Raw genomic sequence first — 19,216 nt, forward strand, 5'->3', positions numbered from 1 at the left:
ACATGCATTGGCAGGTGGGTTCTTTACCACTAGTGCCACCTGGGAAGCCCAAATGCTATGTAAATGGTTGTAAATACAAGCTAAAGATTATGTAAATAGTTGCAGGTATGTAGCAAATTCTTAAGTTCTGCTTTTTGGTTCTGTTCCCAAATATTTTCCATCCGTGGTTGGTTGAATCCACGAATAGGATTAAGCTTCGTGTGTGTGGGTGTGTGCATGCACACGCGCGTGCACGTGCATACTTAATCATGTCTCTTCAGATTTTCTGTTTTTTTAATTACCTTTTTGTTGAGGTAACATTGGCTACAACATTATATAAACTTCATGTGTACAATAATGTATTTTTTCTATGTACCTTACAGCTCACCACCAAATTTCCATCTGTTACCATTTAGTTGATTCCCTTTACCTATTTCACTCTCCCCCTGATCACCCCTTCCTCTCTGGTGACCACTATGTTCTCTATATCTATCTGTTTGATTTCGTTTATTCAAGTTTTTTATTTTTTATATTTCACATGAGTGAAATCACATGGTATTTATCTTTCTTCATCTGACTTACTTCATTTAGTATAATACTCTTAAGGTACATCCATGTTGAAAGATGATACTGAGCAGTATTCTATCATTTTTGTGATTGAGTAGTTTGTATTCCTGTATATACATATCTATCTATCTATGTGATGTATCACAGTGATGGGTTTGAGGATGTTGAATCAACTTGCTTTGATAGATTATGGTTTGGTTTGAGAATGTTGAACCATCCTTGCTTCTGTAGATCATGGTTGTGTGATCTTTGAATGTATTGTATTCAGCTTGCTAATATTTTGTTGAGAATTTTTGCATCTTTGCTTAGAGATATTGGCTATAATTTTCTTTGTGTTGTCTTCATTTGGTTTTGGTATCGGAGTGATGTTGGCTTTATGAAATTACTTAGCATTCCCTATTTTTCAGTTTTTTTGAAGAGTTTGATAAGGATAGATATTAAATCATCTTTGAATGTTAGAATTTACATGTGAAGCCTCTGGTCCTGGGCTTTTGTTTTGGGGGAGGTTTTTATGTTTCCATTTCACTGTCTGTCTTCATAATTCAGTTTTGGGTGGTTAATGATTCTAAAAATTTGTCTATTTCTATGTTTCCAATTAGTTGTTACATAGCTGTTCATGATATTCTTCTATAATTTTTTGCATTTTTGTGGTATCTGGTCTGCTCTATTTCCAGTGCTTTCGAATACATTCTTTATGTCGTATATTGAGTTCTTCAGCTCCAGAATTTGTTTGGTTCTTTTTTAGGGTTTCAACCTCTGTGGTAAACTATTGTTTTGGTTCATTGATTTTATCAAGCTAATTGAACTTGAGCCTTTCTGAGTTTTCTTGTAGCTTGTTGAGTTTCTTCATGACAGCTCTTTTGAATTCTCTGTTAGATCATAATACTCCATAGTTTTAATTTTGTTTTGGATGAAATTGTCATTTTCTTTTTGTGATAGTGTTACTGTGGTTCTTCATGATGCTTCATGAGTTGTTCCTCTGGTGTATTTGAAATAGAGAATACTTTTCAACTGATTCTGATAACTCAAAAGTAATTAAGAGGATTTTATTTTCTCTTCCAATAGGTGGCGCTATAGCACACATTTTTCTCTTATCTGCGCTGCCTCTGGTTATATTTAGGAAGTAGCACTTTCCACCCTCCACCTGATGGGCAGAAAGCAAAGATGAACCAAAGAAGAGCCTCTTGATGAAGGTGAAAGAGGAGAGTGAAAAAGCTGTCTTAAAACTCAACATTCAAAAAACTAAGGTTATGGCATCCGGTCCCATCACTTCATGGCAAACAGATGGGGAAAAAATGGAAATAGTGGAAGATTTTATTTTGCTGGGCTCCAAAATCACTGCAGATGGTGGGGCTTAATTGCTCTGTGACATGTGGGATCTTCCCAGACCAGGGATTGAACCCGTGTCACCTGTCCTAGCAGGTAGATTCTTTACCACTTGAGCCATCAGGGAAGCCCTGTCCTTTACTTTTCAACCTGTTTGTGTCATTGAATCTAACATGTCTTTTGTAGATTGTATATATTAGTAGTTTAGTTTTTTAGGGGGAGAATGAAATCTAATTTATGCTTTTATATTTTATGGTTTTGGGTCCATATTTTTAAGACTAGTTTTTTAAGATCAGTTTTAAGTTCACAACAAAATTGAGAGGAAGTTACAGGGATTTCCCAAATATCCCCTGCTCCAACAGATACGTCACCCGTTACCAACATTGCTTACCAGAATAATACATTTGTTATAATCTATGAACCTATATAAATATATTATAGTCAACCAAAGTATCATTTATCTTAGTGTTCATTCTTGTTTTTAAATTTATTTATTTTTTAATTGAAGGATAATTGCTTTACTGAATTGTGTTGGTTTCTGCCAAACATCAACATGAATTGGCCGTAGATATATATCTGTCCCCTCCCTCTTAAACCTCCCTCCATCTCTCTCCCCATCCCACCTTTCTTGGTTTTTACAGAGCCCCAGTTTGAGTTCCTTGAACCATACAGGAAATACCCATTGGCTATCTATTTTACATATGGTAATGTAAGTTTCCATGTTACTGTCTGTTGACATGATGTTGGCGATTTTATCTCTGATTCCTCTGCCTTTTCTAAATCTAGCTTGTACATCTGGAAGTTCTTGATTCACATACTGTTGAAGTGTAGCTTGAAATATCTTGAGCATTACTTTGCTAACATGTGAAATGAGTGCAGTTGTGTGCTAGTTTGAACATTCTTTGGCATTGCCCTTCTTTGGGACTGGAATGAAAACTGACCTTTTCCAGTCCTGTGTCCGCTGCTGAGAGTTCCAAATTTGCTGGCATATTGAGTGCAGCACTTTAACAGCATCGTCATTTAGGATTTGAAATCTTTATAGATGCTCTATGATGTCAGTCATTTCAGCCTGAAGGATTCCTTTAGTATTTCGCATAGGGCAGATTTGCTAGCAACAGATTCTCTCATATCTGTTTTTTTGGTCTTTGTTTTTAAATCTGGAGATGCCTTAATTTTGCTTTTATTTTTAAAGGAGAATTTAGCTGGATATATAATTCTTGGTTGACCATGTATTTCTTTTAGCACTTTGAAGATGATCATCTGACTGTCTTTCATCTTTTCTGATAAGACATAACTATCTGTTAACTCTCTTCATGGTCATATTTTAGGCTACAACTTCCTCCACTCAGTTTTAGTTGCCTCTACTTCTGTCTGCTTTCTTTCTTCGCAAATCCATTAAAACCTCCTGCTTCTCGCTCCGTGAGATTATTCTTTTTAAATTTCTTCTCACCAGGATCTTAGGAGGAAGGGGAAGCTAGTGTGTGAATTCAATCCACTACCTAAACCAGATGTTCTCTGTATCTTGCTATAGAAGTTCTGATCTAAGCCTGTGATTTCCCAGGAGCTACACACCTGCCCTTGTTTTAAGTTATCCAAGCTTGTCACTCAAGTGTTTCAAATATGTTTCACAGAATAGTATTTTCTTTGAGAAGTAGTTCAGGAATGTAAAAGATGTAAAATCTTGTTATCCTTCCCAGTCTGTAAATAAATGGGGATTGTAAGGTGAACAGTAAGCTCTGCTTCACCTTCCCAGTCTGTAAGTAAATGGGGATTGTAAGGTGAACAGTGAGCTCTGCTTCACCTTCCCAGTCTGTAAGTAAATGGGGACTGTAAGGTGAACAGTGAGCTCTGCTTCACCTTCCCAGTCTGTAAGTAAATGGGGACTGTAAGGTGAACAGTGAGCTCTGCTTCACCTTCCCAGTCTGTAAATAAATGGGGACTGTAAGGTGAACAGTGAGCTCTGCTTCACCTTCCCAGTCTGTAAATAAATGGGGACTGTAAGGTGAACAGTGAGCTCTGCTTCACCTTCCCAGTCTGTAAATAAATGGGGACTGTAAGGTGAACAGTGAGCTTCACCTTCCCAGTCTGTAAATAAATGGGGACTGTAAGGTGAACAGTGAGCTCTGCTTCACCTTCCAGTCTGTAAATAAATGGGGACTGTAAGGTGAACAGTGAGCTCTGCTTCACCTTCCCAGTCTGTAATAAATGGGGACTGTAGGTGAACAGTGAGCTCTGCTTCACCTACTGTGTTAAGTTGTTCATGCTGAACTAGCTGCAATTTATTTTAAAAATTCTAAACAGAGCCCCTTATACAGAGTGAAGTAAGCCAGAAAGATAAAGAACATTACAGCATACCAACACATATATATGGAATTTAGAAAGATGGTAACGATAACCCTATATGCAAAACAGAAAAAGAGACACAGAAATACAGAACAGACTTTTGAACTCTGTGGGAAAATGTGAGGGTGGGATATTTCAAAAGAACAGCATGTATATTATCTATGGTGAAACAGATCACCAGCCCAGGTGGGATGCATGAGACAAGTGCTCGGGCCTGGTGCACTGGGAAGACCCAGAGGAATCGGGTGGAGAGGGAGGTGGGAGGGGGGATCGGGATGGGGAATACGTGTAAATGTATGGCTGATTCATATCAATGTATGACAAAACCCACTGAAATGTTGTGAAGTAATTAGCCTCCAACTAATAAAAAATAAATAAATAAATTAAAAAAAAATTCTAAACAGTGTCACAATATGTGTATTTAAAGGTGGATGTAATTATATGACCACAGTGTTTATATACTTACTAAAAAGAATATTCAGATAATAAAACATCTTTTGGTTAGGAATCCAAATTATGGTCTGCAAAATGATGTGGTATGCTGTTTTTTACTAAAAATGACTGATGAGGAGAATCTTTCTTGTGGATACCACCTGCATAGCAATGCCCTGATTCCAGGTAATGTGTTTGGTTTAAAATAGAATTTTGATAGGAACATTAATGCCCAGGTCTCACCCAGGAACATGAGTCTTTTTCTAGATCTGGTTGATGATGTAGAACTTCTTAACATGTTTCAGGAGGTTGTGAAGATTGGGTCGGAAAAAAAGAAAGTTTTATTTTTCTGGCAGCTAAATAGAACCCAGGAGACACACTTTCACAATAATCTATAGAATAGGTGCTGCTAGGTAAATGCAAATTGCCTATCTAATGCATTGATTCTCAAAGCATCAAGGTCATTGAAAACTAGTTAACAAGGTAGATTCTCAGCCCCATCCAGACCTACTGAGTGGAAATTCTTGAGGTGGGGCTGACCAGTCTGGATTTTAGGAAAGCTCTCCAATTGATTCTGATGAGTGTTGAATTAGGATTTGTTGACTTTTTTTTTTTTTTTTAATGAATTTAGAAGTATCTGTGGTAGTGGCACTCATGTGAAGATGGTTGAAACCTGTAGGAATAACCAGTCAGATTTGGTGGTTTGTGGGAAAAGAGTATGGAAACCTTGCTTATGAAAACCAGTTTCACCTATTGTTAACATCTTACCTGTTTTATCATAATATGTTTTGTGAACAATCTGAACCAAACAGCATATTTCTTCAAATGATGAAATACTGAGAATGATACTGTAGTGTTGTTTTTCTCTGATCTGTGATTAGTCTCCTGAGAGCTGGGGACCTTCCCTAAGGTGTATTTAAGGTGTGAGATCACAGAAACCAGTGTAGTTCATAGCAAACTGCCAGACATAACGTATATTCAAAGCAGTCGTAAGTTATTTCCCTGAGGACTTACCTAGTTAGAAAGGCTGGAGGGATTTGAAAAAAAGAAAAGGTGTGTTTTAAATGTTGCCAGCCTGTTCTCCAGAGGTGATTTGAGGAGAAAGAGGATTTTATATAGTTCTAGGGTTTTTTGTTGTAGTTTTGTTGAGGATGCAGACTCAGAGGTGGGATTCACAGTTTTATTTTGTTTGACTACATAAGGAGTCATAAGGAGTGCATTAATTCTATTAAGGACAAAATACTACATACTGTGGTATTAAGAATCTATTTTTTATAGCATCTGAGCCACTAGATAAATCTTGTCAGCCCTTCATGATAAGGGGATGTGAATAGAATGTGTAATTAGCATTAGGGAAAGCATCCTAAAGGAGAGAAAATTTGAGCTGAGGGTTGAATTTATTGTCATCGTGCATATTTGGCTAAAAAAAAAAAAACTAGCTACACTCCTTAGGGAATTAAGAGAAACACAAATTTTTCAGGCTGAAAATTGAAAAGATGTTGGAGATGTCACTGTGATCAGGGAAATTAAGATAGAGAGAATGCCATTTCTTGCATTTGTGTAGTGGTGCTGTTGTTTGATAGGCTCTTAGCAACAATCTTGAGATAAGTAAAGCATGATTACTCTTCCTCCTTTACAGATGAAAAAGCTGAGGTTCAGAGAGATTAAATGATGGTGGTGTGGTATATATTGGGTTGACCATAAACTTCATTTGGGCTTTTCTGTAAGATATTGTGAACAATATAGTTAAATATATATAGAGAATGATACAGAAGGTCCATATAATCAAAGCTATGGTTTTTCTAGTAGTCATGTACAGATGTGAGAGTTGGACCATAAAGAAGACTGAGTGTCAAAGAATTGATGTTTTTGAACTGTGGTGTTGGAGAAGACTCTTGAGAGTCTGTTGGACTGCAAGGAGACCAAACCAGTCAATCCTAAAGGAAATCAGTCCTGAATATTCATTGGAAGGATTGATGTTGAAGCTGAAGCTCCAATACTTTGACCACCTGCTGCAAAGAGCCGACTCATTGAAAAAGACCCTGATGGAGAGAGTGAAGGCAAGAGGAGAGGGCAGTGGCAGAGAATGAGATGGTTAGATAGTATCACCGACTCAGTGAACATGAATTTGAGCAAGCTGTGGGAGATAGTGAAGGACAGGGGTGCTACATTCCATGGGGTCTCAAAAAGTCAGACATGACTTAACAACTGAATAGCAAGCAACACTGCAAATGATTGAACTCTTTGGCCAATCCAATATTTATTCAACAAATTTTTGAGCATCTACTACATAACAGGCCCTTTTCTGGGCTTTTAAGACACAGTAGTTGACAAAGCACACAAAAATCTATGACTTCATTGGGTAGAGAAAGGCAGATGGTAAATGGGATAAATAAGTAAATTATGTAATGTGCTTAGATATATTTTCTTTACAAGTCCTGAGGAGAAAAATGGAACAGGGAAAGAGGGCTGGTTTAAAATGTGAATAGGGTGACTAGAAGGGTTTTGAAGAGAACGGTGACATGATCCACCTGAAGTTAACAACATCATTCTGGCTTCTGTGTTGAAAACAGACTGTATTATCAATCAGGTATGGAATTAGATCTCTGTACTGGCTCTCAGGTAATCTTTATAACTTCTACAGAGTAGATAGTCTCAGAGCTGTTAGTGTGCTTAAGATCACAAAGCCAGTAAGTGCCAACAACTCTATTGAAAATTTGTTTAGATTTTGTAACATTATGTTAGACTAGCTGCATTTCTGTTTCTGTTGGGAGGGAGGAACGTAAAGTATGTAAAAGGGCTGTGTTGTTGGTACTTGACTTTGGTATAGCAGTGAATGAAAATTTGGAAGGAAGAATTGACAGATTGTCTGCACAGAGCAAGACAAATTTGAAAATACTACTGTGGAAAGGAGCTCTGAAGAGTTTCTTGAAAGGGAAGCAGTTATAAATGGTGCAGAATCCAGTGTAGCTAAGTTCCAATGCATAGTGTAGCAGACTAAGGTCTGTCTTTATTGTTGAAAATCTGTATGTATAGTGGTTAAGAGCACAAACTCTGGAGCTGAACTGTGTAAATTCAAATCCCAGCTCAAATCCAAGTTCAGATAATAGCTATGACTTCAGACAAATTGTTTGACTTCTCTTTGCCTTAGTTTCCTAATCTGTAAAATCTGTAAAAATAATGCACAGACTAAACATGTTCTTGCCATATAATCCAGCAGTTATGCTCCTTGATGTTTACCCAAAGGAGCTGAAAAACCTTTGTCCACACAAAAAAGCTGTACACAAATGTTTATAGCCACTATATTCATAAATGCCAAAACTTGTAAACAGCCAAGTTGTTCTCCAGTAGGTGAGTGAATAAACTGGTACCTTTAGAGAATGGAATATTATTCAGCACTAAAAAGAAATGCACTTTCAAGCCCTGAAGACATGGAAGATGTTAACTGCATATTAGTAAGTGAAAGCCAATCTGAAAAGGCTACATAATGTATGATTTCAACTCTATTGCATTCCGGAAAAGCCAAAGTCTGGAGACAGTGAACAGATTAATTATTACTGGGATGGGGTATAGAGTGTAACTAAGTGGAGCACTGAGGATGTTTAGGGCAGACACAGTACTGTGTATGATACTATAATGGTGGATACATACCATGATTCTTTGTGACCCCATAGACTGTAGCCCACCAGGCTCCTCTGTCTGTGGAATTCTCCAGGCAAGAATACTGGAATGGGTTGCCATTTCCTACTCCAGGGGCTCTTCCCAACCTAGGGATTGAACCCAGGTTCCTGGTGTCTCCTGCTTTGGCAGGGGGTTCTTTACCACCAGCACCACCTGGGAAACCTATGCATGTCATACATTTGTCTAGTTTCATAGAGTGTCCAATGCCAAGAGTGAATCCTAAGGTAAACTATTGACTCTGGGTGATTATGACGTATCAGTGTAGGTTCTTCTGTTATAACAAATGTACCGCTTTGGTTGGGGGGTGTTGATAATGAGAGAGGCTGGGCATGTGGGAAATAGGCCGGTGGTTTAGGGGAAAATCTCTGTACCTTCTACTCAGTTTTGCTATGGATCTAAAACTTCTCTAAAATTAAACTAAGTATTAAAATGGAAATAATGGTGATACTCATCTAATAATATTGTCATGGATATTATGAGTTGAGATATATAAAGCATTTGGAACAGGGCTTGGCGTTAAGTAAGCATATGTGTTATTATGTTATTCATGAGCATAAAAATATATAGGTTGCATAGGTTCACTCATAGCCTTAGGCTTGCATCTGTTTTTCCCCATACAAACTTAAAATTTTCAGCCACAGAAGCTTTTATCATGATTGCTGTGTAGAATCTAATCATTTCAATTGTATTTCTTTAAGTGTGACAGAAAGCCTCTTACCAGAATGAGCTGGAGAGTAAGTTGATGATAGAAATTGTTAGACCAAATTTAACAAATCCTTTTGAGGATGGGCCAAAGAATCTGCATTTTCCACAAGCGCTCAAGGTGATTCTGATGCACATTGGAGTGCTAGTGCTTTGAGAGTCTAGGAAGAATATACCATACTTCTGATATCTCAGGCACTTATTAATACAATCCCTGTAAATTCTCTCCCCAAAATACATGTATAAATTTTGGCAGATCACTATGTATCTGGAAGATGGAAGAGAAAGTAGTGACCTAAGAACTATTTAGTTCACTTCAGAACCTGGTCTCTTGTGTGAAATGACTTTTTTATGTAGTAGAACATTTTTTGTATCAAAAATCATCTTACTTTATGATGATGATTCTTAACAATATGAGTCACAGTCCATTGGTGTTCTGACTTTCAAGTATTAGGTACTAATTAATGAACATGTGATTAGCCCTAAGCAGTTAAGTCATTTTGAGGGACATTTTGGGATAAAAGCAAACTGTATGATAGAGTAAGCAAAATATCTGTCATAAGAAACAAGAAATGAAATTCAGGTATGATTTGCAGTGAAATGATAGGATTACTATTTATCCCCCTTTTATACTGAATCTACAACCAAGCATATAAAATAAATTCATTTGTGAATTGAGATAATGTTTTTATAAATCTTGAGAAACTCAACCATTACTAACTGTTGGTAGGACTGTTTTACAGATAATGAAGGGAATACAAATTCTAATAATAGCAAAAAAATGAAGTGAATACAGACTTAGACAGTAAAGAAAAAGATTACAGGTACTGGCTTGTAAATGAAAATAAACAAGTGTTTATCGAATACCTATATACCAGACATTGTGCTGGTAATACACCCACACACACAAACATACAACCTCTCTTCATCTTCACAACATCTTAAGACAATAGGTATAATAACCCTCATTTTACAGAAGATAAAATTGTAGCTCAAAATGGTTCATATGGCAGACAGTACAGAGTTAGGATATAAACACACAGAACATTGGATTGTACCATGTCGTTTAACTAACTTAGTTAAGCTGTGTATAATTGGACTGTAAATTAATGGTTTTATGGAGAGTCAGTGCACAAATGAGCACTTTTGCAGAGTTCTCCTAGATTTGAGTTATTTGAAGAGGGCCAAGGGGGTTTCTGCTTCCAAACAAGATGAAATAACAGAGACCAGAATTACCCTCCTGCCTGAAATAACTATAAAACCAGACAAAATATGTAAAAATGGTTTTGGACTTTGAAAAGCAGGCAGCTTGGAATCATGATCTTTGAGAGAGGACAAGCAAACGTGGTGAGCTTCAGGTTGCACCAGCTGCCTCCCTGGAAGCAGTTTGCATGCTGCAGTGTGGGGAGTACCTAAACGAAGCCTTCTTGGAGACGTGTAGAGAGCCAGGATGGCTAGAATTTGCAGTGTAGTATGGAGAGAAGGGATAGCGTGAAGAGAGGCTATAGAAACATGTGGAGGACCCTCAAGTTTTTGCTGGCCTAGAGTATTTGGCTGATCTGCACAGACTACCCAAGACTAGGGAAAGATACAGGAAGAAGTAGACAGAACAGTTCCAGGGCACTCAGGGGGCTGGAAATAGTTCATGTTCCCACCAGTCAGAGAAGAAAAGCCTCATGTATGATACCCAGAGCAGCAGGTGGAAGCCTTACAAAGTTGTGGCCTTAAGCAATGGGCTAAATTAGCCTAAACTGAGGGCAGCTGTGGAGCTGCCATACTAATTTAAGATAACTAGTCTAATGAGGCAGGAAAAAAGTCAGTAATTGAGACCTATTGAATAAATAATGAGGATTTCCTTGAGGAGAAAGAAGGATTAAGTAAAACAGGATAAAAGTATGACTGGTTGTTCAGGCAAACAGGAAAGCTGTTTAATTTGTAAACCAGTGGAACTGAGGCTACTAGAGTTTAGATGAAGGCATGTGATAAACAACTACAAGAAGAATGAAAGGGAATTTGCACTGAATACTTTTGATAGTGCTACAGATACAGATAGAGCTTCCTAGGTGGCGCTAGTGGTAAAGAACCCGCCTGCCCATACAGGAGACACGAGATGTAGGTTCAGTCCCTGGTTGGGATCAAGCCCCTGGAGAATGAAATGGCAAGCCATTCCAGTATTCTTGCCTGGAGATAAGGGTTGCAAAGACTTGCAACTAAAGTGACTTACCATGCATGCATGCATGCATACACAATACATGTATATAATATCTAACACAAAATAATTATTTTGTATTTTCCCTTGCATATTAGAATAAGCGTAAAGACAAGGCATGGAAAACTTGATTACAGGTATTTTTTGTTGTTTAGTTGCTAAATCATATCTGACTCTTTTGCAATCCCATGGACTATAGCCCTCCAGGCTCCTCTGACCATGGAGTTTTCCATGCAAGAATACTGGAATGAGTTGCCATTTCCTTCTCCAGGGGTTCTTCCTCACTCAAGAATCAAAGATGTATCTCCTGCATTGGCAGGTGAATTCTTTACTGCTGAGCCTCCAGGAATGCCCAGTTGCAGATATAGCTAAAGTGTAAAAATTAAAAATCATTCAAAAAATAATATAGGTCCCCTCTACTTCCAAGTTCTTCTACCTATATCATTTTTGCAGTTACTTTTAATTTTTAAGCTTTAGCTAGATCTTAATTAGCTAAAGCTTAAAATTAAAAATTGTTTTAAAAAAAAGGAAATGAAATAGGTGGCAGAACTTGGAAGTTGAGGGGAAAGGTGAAATGGAATAGTACAGATAAAACTACTTTTCTTATTTTGCAAGGTAAGGAATCGAGATACTGTGTAAAGTTGATAGAATAAAATATGATTAAAGGATGTTACTTAAAATTACAAAGATAATCAGAAGAATTAAAAATATTTTGGTGTGTTTAATGGAGAAAGATTTGGCATGGTGGGAGGTAAGTAGAGTAAATGAGCCAGTTTCCTCATTTTTTATACCAGGAATTCAATAATATGGTGAATCATTTTAAAGATGATAATAACCAGAAGTGTACATGTAGTCATTTCCCCTGGAAGAATTAAACCCAGTGTTTACATTTTTTACCTCTGGGGAGTAAAAGTTGGGCTGGAAAATAGGAATGGAGACTTTTCATTCTGTACCATTTATTTCATTATAAACTTTTATATATGCTTAATTATCTGTGTTTGAATGTCCATTTTTTAACCTCAAAATGTATTGCCAATCATCTTTAGCCTTTTTTTTTTAAAAAAAAACTATTGTATCTTGATGTGTCTTGGGACTTCTGAAAACACTAATGTGATGGTAAACCACATACACTGTGCAGGCAGGGGAGCTGATTGTTTTTGTTTTAAGTTTTGATGATCACAGCCCATCTGAGGATTAGATCTCAGCTCTGGGTACTAGGATATGAATAACTATAGAATTTAAATAGAAAGGGCATCCATGTCTATGAGGTCTAGAACTGCTGATGGATAGTCTGGGAAGATGTAATGCGAGAGTACATGATCGCCAGCCAGCTTTAGATATGTGGAACAAAGGGTTTATTATTCTGTGTGGTCTCAGAGCAGATATTTACAGAGTAGCCACATAAAAAGAGTTTTTTACTAGAATCATGTGATGATGTCACTGTTACTTTTCAAAGACATTGTGGAAAGAATGCTCCTGTGGGTTAGGATTCTAATAGAGGACTTGTGAGGTTCCTCACAAATTTGAATTTCTGAGGGCTGAGTTGAGAAGAAAGTTTTAATACAGTAGTCCACAATCTTATTTGTACTTTTTACTACCCAAAGGGTAAGATTAATTCAACACTATTTAAAGCCATTTTGGAGGTTGTTTCTTTGGCCACTCGGTGCAGCATATGGGATCTTAATTCCCAGATCAGGGATCAAACCTCTTCCCCTACATTGAAAGTATGTAGTCTTAACCACGGGACCACCAGGGAAGTTCCTAAAGCCGTGTTTTCAATGGGGTTTAGGTGTTAGATCCATGAAATTCAGTCTAATATGCCATTTCACCTCAAGAGATATGAATGCAGTGAATGTGTCCCTTATTCCCCTTTTCAAGAGACAGAGCAAGTCATGGCTTCTCCTCTTGAGACCCTATGGTGTGTAGGGAAGCCAGTCCAGTAGTCGCATTTTACTGCATCACAACTGAAGAGCTTAGGGTGGCTTCAGGAAAGACTTAACAGAAAAAGTGACAGCTAGGTCTGTCTTGTCACCACATGCTGGATCACCTGGGACATGCTTCATAACTCCTCATCTACCGAACAATTCTGACTGCTCTAAAAATCCCATGGTTCTAAAATGGTGGTAATTGTTTTTTTGGGGTCAAAATATGTTTTAAAGGTCCAGAATTTTGAAAAGTAATATAAAAATATTTAATGTAAATCTGATCTTAGTGGGTATTCTTTTAAATTAAATTTTTGCTAATGAGTGTCCTGGAACAACTTGTTCCATTAGTCCATTGACTTCTTGTCTTTATGTAATATTTGTTTGAAATATTATGTACATTATAAAGTTTTATATTAATTAGTATGATACCAGATTTGTGATATGAATATTACAGGAATTTCTTTTATCTTTCATGGTAGAATACATTTATGATTTTAATTTCTGTATTTCTTTTGAAGGGAGACAGTTTCATCAAGTAGGACTTGAAAATTTTATACCTATTGAGCATATAAAACTTGATTTTAGAAATAAAATTTTAGTGAATTTGAAATTCTCAGCGGGTCACTGAAATTTGTGAAGTGATTTTTTTTTTCCACAAAAATCAATGCTCCAAGGAAAATATTATTTAATTACCACTTAGTTTATTGGTGCCAAAATTTTCAACAAATTTTAAAAGTATTTTTAAAAAATTAATAATCACATAAAAATTAGTCTTTGACCCCCTAGTCATTGATGCTCAAACAATAAACATGCCTTTTCAAAGAAAAATATTAAGATCATTATTCAGGAAAAAACTTTAATACTGTATGTGACTTTCTGTTGTATCGCAGTTAACTCTCCCCTTCTAGAAAATTCCAAGCTTCCAATCATGGCTTTCTGATTACTGGGGGCTTTCTGACCAGCCCCATCCAGGAGCCATCAGTAGCCCACCTAGAGTTAAGAGTTACCCCATTAGAACTAAAACAAAGAGTCTCCTAGGTTCCTTATCATTTAGGAATTTACAGAAGTCTAGTCGCTCTGTGTCAGGAACCAGGGAGCAGAAATCAATATGTGTTTTGTTTATTTCACAATCTGACACATAACAGGGGCTTCAAAAAAGTGATGATTTTTGCTTTTTGACACATTAAATGATTTACCAACTTTCCTCAGTTGAAACCATAGCAACACAGTGGTTAGCCATATAATTTACCATGAGATAGATGAAGACTGTTAACTGTAAAGTCATAAATTAGTAACCCTCACTGAACTGAATTAGTAAAGAAGGAGGGATTCTGTTTAATTCCCTAGTGTACCATTGTGTCCACAATAAATGTTACCCCTTGAGCCTAGTTCAAGTACAAATTCCTTTTTTAAGCATTGCACCTGCCCTCAAATTGGGCAGCCCTCTTGCTTGTCCCAGACTGCCTTGTGATACTTAGCACATGTTAGCATTATTTGTGTCTACATCTTATCTTCCCAACAATCTATAAATGTACAGGAAGAGTAGGTCTTATTTTTTTCTATCATTTCCTTATAGTCTAGCACAGCACTGTCCACTAGAATATTATATTCAAATTTGGATTCTCCAGTAACAACAAAAAGAATCAGAAAAATAATTTTAATAATTTATTTAACCTAATATATTTTAAAATATTTAAATGTTAAATCCGTGTAAAAAAATAAATATTTTACATTCTTTTTTTGTGCCGTTCTCCAAAATCTTGTAGTTTATATCTATAGCATATCTCAGATCTATACTAGCCACATTTTAAATGCTCAGTAACCACTTAGTTAATGATTGCTGTATTAGATAGTAGAAGACTAGCACATTGTAAGTGATTAGCAAATAAATATTCCATAGGCAAAACTTCAAAAAGTAATCTTTTCCCCCCAACAGACTACCATGGCTGCAGGAGCCTTGCCTCAAAATGAACAACCATATTCTACATTGGTGAATAACAGTGGATATGCTGCAAACATGAAAGGTAATAGTTCTTTTTTTATTATTTTGTACTTTGTTTTATTTTACTTTATTTTTTCTTAAATTTATTTTTTAATTGGAGGAAAATTGCTTTATAATCTTATGTTGGTTTCTGCCATACAACAACTTGAATAAGCCATAATTATACATATACTGCCTCCCTCTTGAGCCTCCCTCCCTTCCCCCTTTCCACCCTACCAGGTCATCACAGAGCACCAGGCTGGGCTCTTATAGCCACTTCCACCAGCTATCTGTTTTACCCATGATAGTGTATATATGTCAATGCTACTGTCTCCATTCGTCCCACCCTCTTCTCCACTGTCTCCACAAGTCCATTCTGTACATCTGTGTCTCCATTACTCACATGCAGATAGGTTCATCAGTATCATTTTTCTAAATTTTGTATATATACATTTGATATATGATATGTATTAACTTACTTCACTATGTATAACAAGCTCTAAGTTCATCGACCTCACTACCACTAACTCAAATTTGTGACCCCATGGACTATATTGTCCATGGAATTCTCCAGGCCAGAATACTGGAGTGGGTAGCTGTTCCCACCTCCAAGGGATCTTCCCAACCCAGGGATTGAACCCAGGTCTCATGCCTTGCAGGCGGATTCTTTACCAGCTGAGCCACCAAGGAAGCCCTTTTATTTTTATGGCTTAATAATCCATTGTATACATGTACATCTTCTTTATCCATTCATCTGTTGATGGACATCTAGGTTCCTTCTGTGTCCTGGCTATTATAAGTAGTGTTGCAATGAACACTAGGGTACGTGTGTCTTTTTGAATTGTGGTTTTATCAGGGTATATCCCCAGTAGTGGGAGTGCTGGATCATATGGTAGATTTATTCCTAGCTTCTTAAGAAATCTCCATAATGGCTGTATCAGTTTACTTTTCCACCAGCTGTGCAGGAGGGTTCCCTTTTCTGCATATCCTCTGTAACATTTGTTGTTTGTAGACTTTTGATCATGACCATTCTGATTGGTTTTTGCCAAGAGAATGCACTGGTCATAGTAAACACCCTCTTCCAACAACACAAGAGAAGACTACAGATGGACATCACCAGGTGGACAATACTGAAATCAGATTGATTATATTATTTGCAGCCAAAGATGGAGAAGCTGTATACAGTCAGCAAAAACAAGACCCGGAGCTGACTGTGGCTCAGATCACGAGCTCCTTATTGCCAGATTCAGACCTAAATTGAAGAAAGTAGGGAAAACCACTAGACCATTCACGTATGACCTAAATCAAATTCCTTACGATTATACAGTGGAGGTGATAAATAGATTCAAGGCATTAGATCTGTTAGACAGAGTGCCTGAAGAACTAGATGGAGGTTCGTGACCCTGAACAGGAGGCAGTGATCAAGACCATCCCCAAGAAAAAAAATGCACAATGGTTGTCTGAGGAGGCATTATAAATAGCTGAGAAAAGAAGAGAAGCAAAAGGCAAAGGAGAAAAGGAAAGATATACCCATTTGCATTACTTTGTCAACAAAGGTCTGTCTAGTCAAGGCTTTGGTTTTTCCAGTGATCATGTATGGATGTGAGAGTTGGACTATAAAGAAAGCTGAGTGCTGAAGAATTGATGCTTTTGAGCTGTGGTGTTGGAGAAGACTCTTGAGAGTCTTGGACTGAAAGGAGATCCAACCAGTCCATCCTAAAGGAGATCAGTCCTGGGTGTCCATTGGAAGGACTCATGTTAAAGCTGAAATTCTAATACTTTGGCTACCTGATACAAAGAGCTGACTCATCTGAAAAGACCCTGATGCTGGGAAAGACTGAGGGCAGGAGGAGACGGGGACGACAGAGGATGAGATGGTTGGATGGCATCACCGACTCAATGGACATGGGTTTGGGTGGCCTCTGGGAGTTGGTGATGGACAGGGAGGCCTGGCGTGCTGCGGTTCATGGGGTTGCAAAGAGTTGGACATGACTGAGCAACTGAACTGAACTGAACTGAATGCAGAGTTCCAAAGAATAGCAAGGAAAGATAAGAAAGCCTTCTTCAGTGATCAATGCAAAGAAACTGAGGAAAGCAATAGAATGGGAAAGACTAGATATCTCTTCAAGAAATTAGAGATACCAAGGGAACATTTCATGCAAAGATGGCACAATAAAGGACAGAAATGGTATGGACCTAACAGAAGCAGAAGATATTAAGAAGAGGTGGTAAGAATACACAGAAGAACTGTACAAAAAAGATCTTCATGACCCAGATAATCACCATGGTGTGATCACTCACCTAGAGCCAGACATGCTGGAATGCAAAGTCAAGTGGGCCTTAGGAAGCATCACAATGAACAAAGGTAGGGGAAGTGATGGAATTCCAGTTGAACTATTTCAAATCCTGAAAGATGATGCTGTGAAAGTGCTGCATGCAATATGCCATCAAATTTGGAAAACTCAGCAGTGGCCACAGGACTGGAAAAGGTCAGTTTTCATTCCAATCCTTAAGAAAGGCAATGCCAAAGAATGCTCAAACAACCACACAATTGCACTCATCTCACACGCTAGCAAAGTAATGTTCAAAGTTCTCCAAACCAGGCTTCAACAATGCGTGAACCATGAACTTTCAGATGTTCAAACTGGATTTAGAAAAGGCAGAGGAACCAGAGATCAAATCGCCAGCATCCTTTGGAACATTGAAAAAGCAAGAGAGTTCCAGAAAAACATGTGCTTCTGCTTTATTAACTATGCCAAAGCCTTTGACTGTGTGGATCACAACAAACTCTGGAAAATTCTGAAAGAGATGTGAATACCAGACCCCCTGACCTGCCTCCTGAGAAATCTGTATGCTGGTCAAGAAGCAACAGTTAGAACTGGACATGGAACAACAGCCTAGTTCCAAATAGGGAAAGGAGTACGTCAAGGCTGTATATTGTCACCCTGCTCATTTGAATTATAAGCAAAGTACATCATGAGAAATGCTGGGCTGGATGAAGCACAAGCTGGAATCAAGATTGCTGGGAGAAATATCAATAATCTCAGATATGCAGATAATACCACCCTTATGGCAGAGAGCGAAGAAGAACTAAAGAGCCTGTTGATGAAAGTGAAAGAGGAGAGTGAAAAAGTTGGCTTAAAACTCAACATTCAGAAAACTAAGATCATGGCATCCAGCCCCATCAGTTCATGGCAAATAGATGGGGAAACAATGGAAACAGTGAGAGACTTTGTTTTTGGAGGCTCCAAAATCACTGCAGATGGTGATTGCAGCTGTGAAATTAAAAGATGTTTGCTCCTTGGAAGAAAAGTTATGAGCAACCTAGACAGCATATTAAAAAGCAGAGACATTACTTTGCCAACAAAGTTCTGTCTAGTCAAGGCTATGGTGTTTCCAGTAAGTCATGTGTGGATGTGAGAGTTGGCTATAAGGAAAGCTGAGCATCGAAGAATTGATGCTTTTGAACTGTGGTGCTGGAGAAGACTCTTGAGAGTCCCTTGGACTGCAAGGAGATCCAACCAGTCCATCCTAAAGGAGATCAGTCCTGAATATTGATTGGAAGGACTGTTGCTGAAGCTGAAACTCCAATACTTTGGCCACGTGATGTGAAGAATTAACTCATTTGAAAAGACCCTGATGCTGGGAAAGACTGAATGCAGGAGAAGGGGATGACAGAGGATGAGATGGTTGGATGGCATCACCAACTCAATGGACATGAGTATAGGTAAGCTCCGGGAGTTCGTGATGGACAGGGAGGCCTTGTGTGCAGCAGTCTGTGGGGTCGCAAAGAGTTGGACATGACTGAGCAACTGAACTGAACTGATTCTGACTGGTGTTAGATGATACCTCATTATAGTTTTGCTTTACATTTCTCTAATAATAAGCCATTTTGAGCATCTTTCATGTGTTTATTGGCCATCTGTATGCCTTCTTTGGAGAAATACCTGTTTAGGTCTTCTGCCCATTTTTTGTTTGGATTGTTTATTTTTCTGGTATTGAACTGTCATAAGCTGCTTATATATTTTTAGAAATTAATCCTTTTTCAGTTGCTTCATTTGCAGTTATCTC

The 19,216-nt window shown here is 37.8% G+C and overlaps 1 protein-coding gene across 2 annotated transcripts in view; it reads left to right on the forward strand.

The window, feature by feature from the left end:
• PTPDC1 (protein tyrosine phosphatase domain containing 1) overlaps nt 1-19,216 on the forward strand; it is a 70,278-nt gene that overhangs the window by 9,102 nt on the left and 41,960 nt on the right. The window contains exon 2 of one of the 2 annotated variants that reach the window (XM_043453283.1): nt 15,101-15,188. The exons of the other annotated variant lie outside the window; for it this stretch is intronic. Within the exon in view, the coding sequence (XP_043309218.1) occupies nt 15,107-15,188 (82 nt within the window). The 5' untranslated portion in view covers nt 15,101-15,106. The remainder of the gene's footprint in view (nt 1-15,100; nt 15,189-19,216) is intronic. 2 annotated transcript variants of the gene reach the window in all.

This window comes from Cervus canadensis, chromosome 30 (assembly GCF_019320065.1).
Source record: "Cervus canadensis isolate Bull #8, Minnesota chromosome 30, ASM1932006v1, whole genome shotgun sequence".
Lineage (NCBI taxonomy): Eukaryota > Metazoa > Chordata > Mammalia > Artiodactyla > Cervidae > Cervus > Cervus canadensis.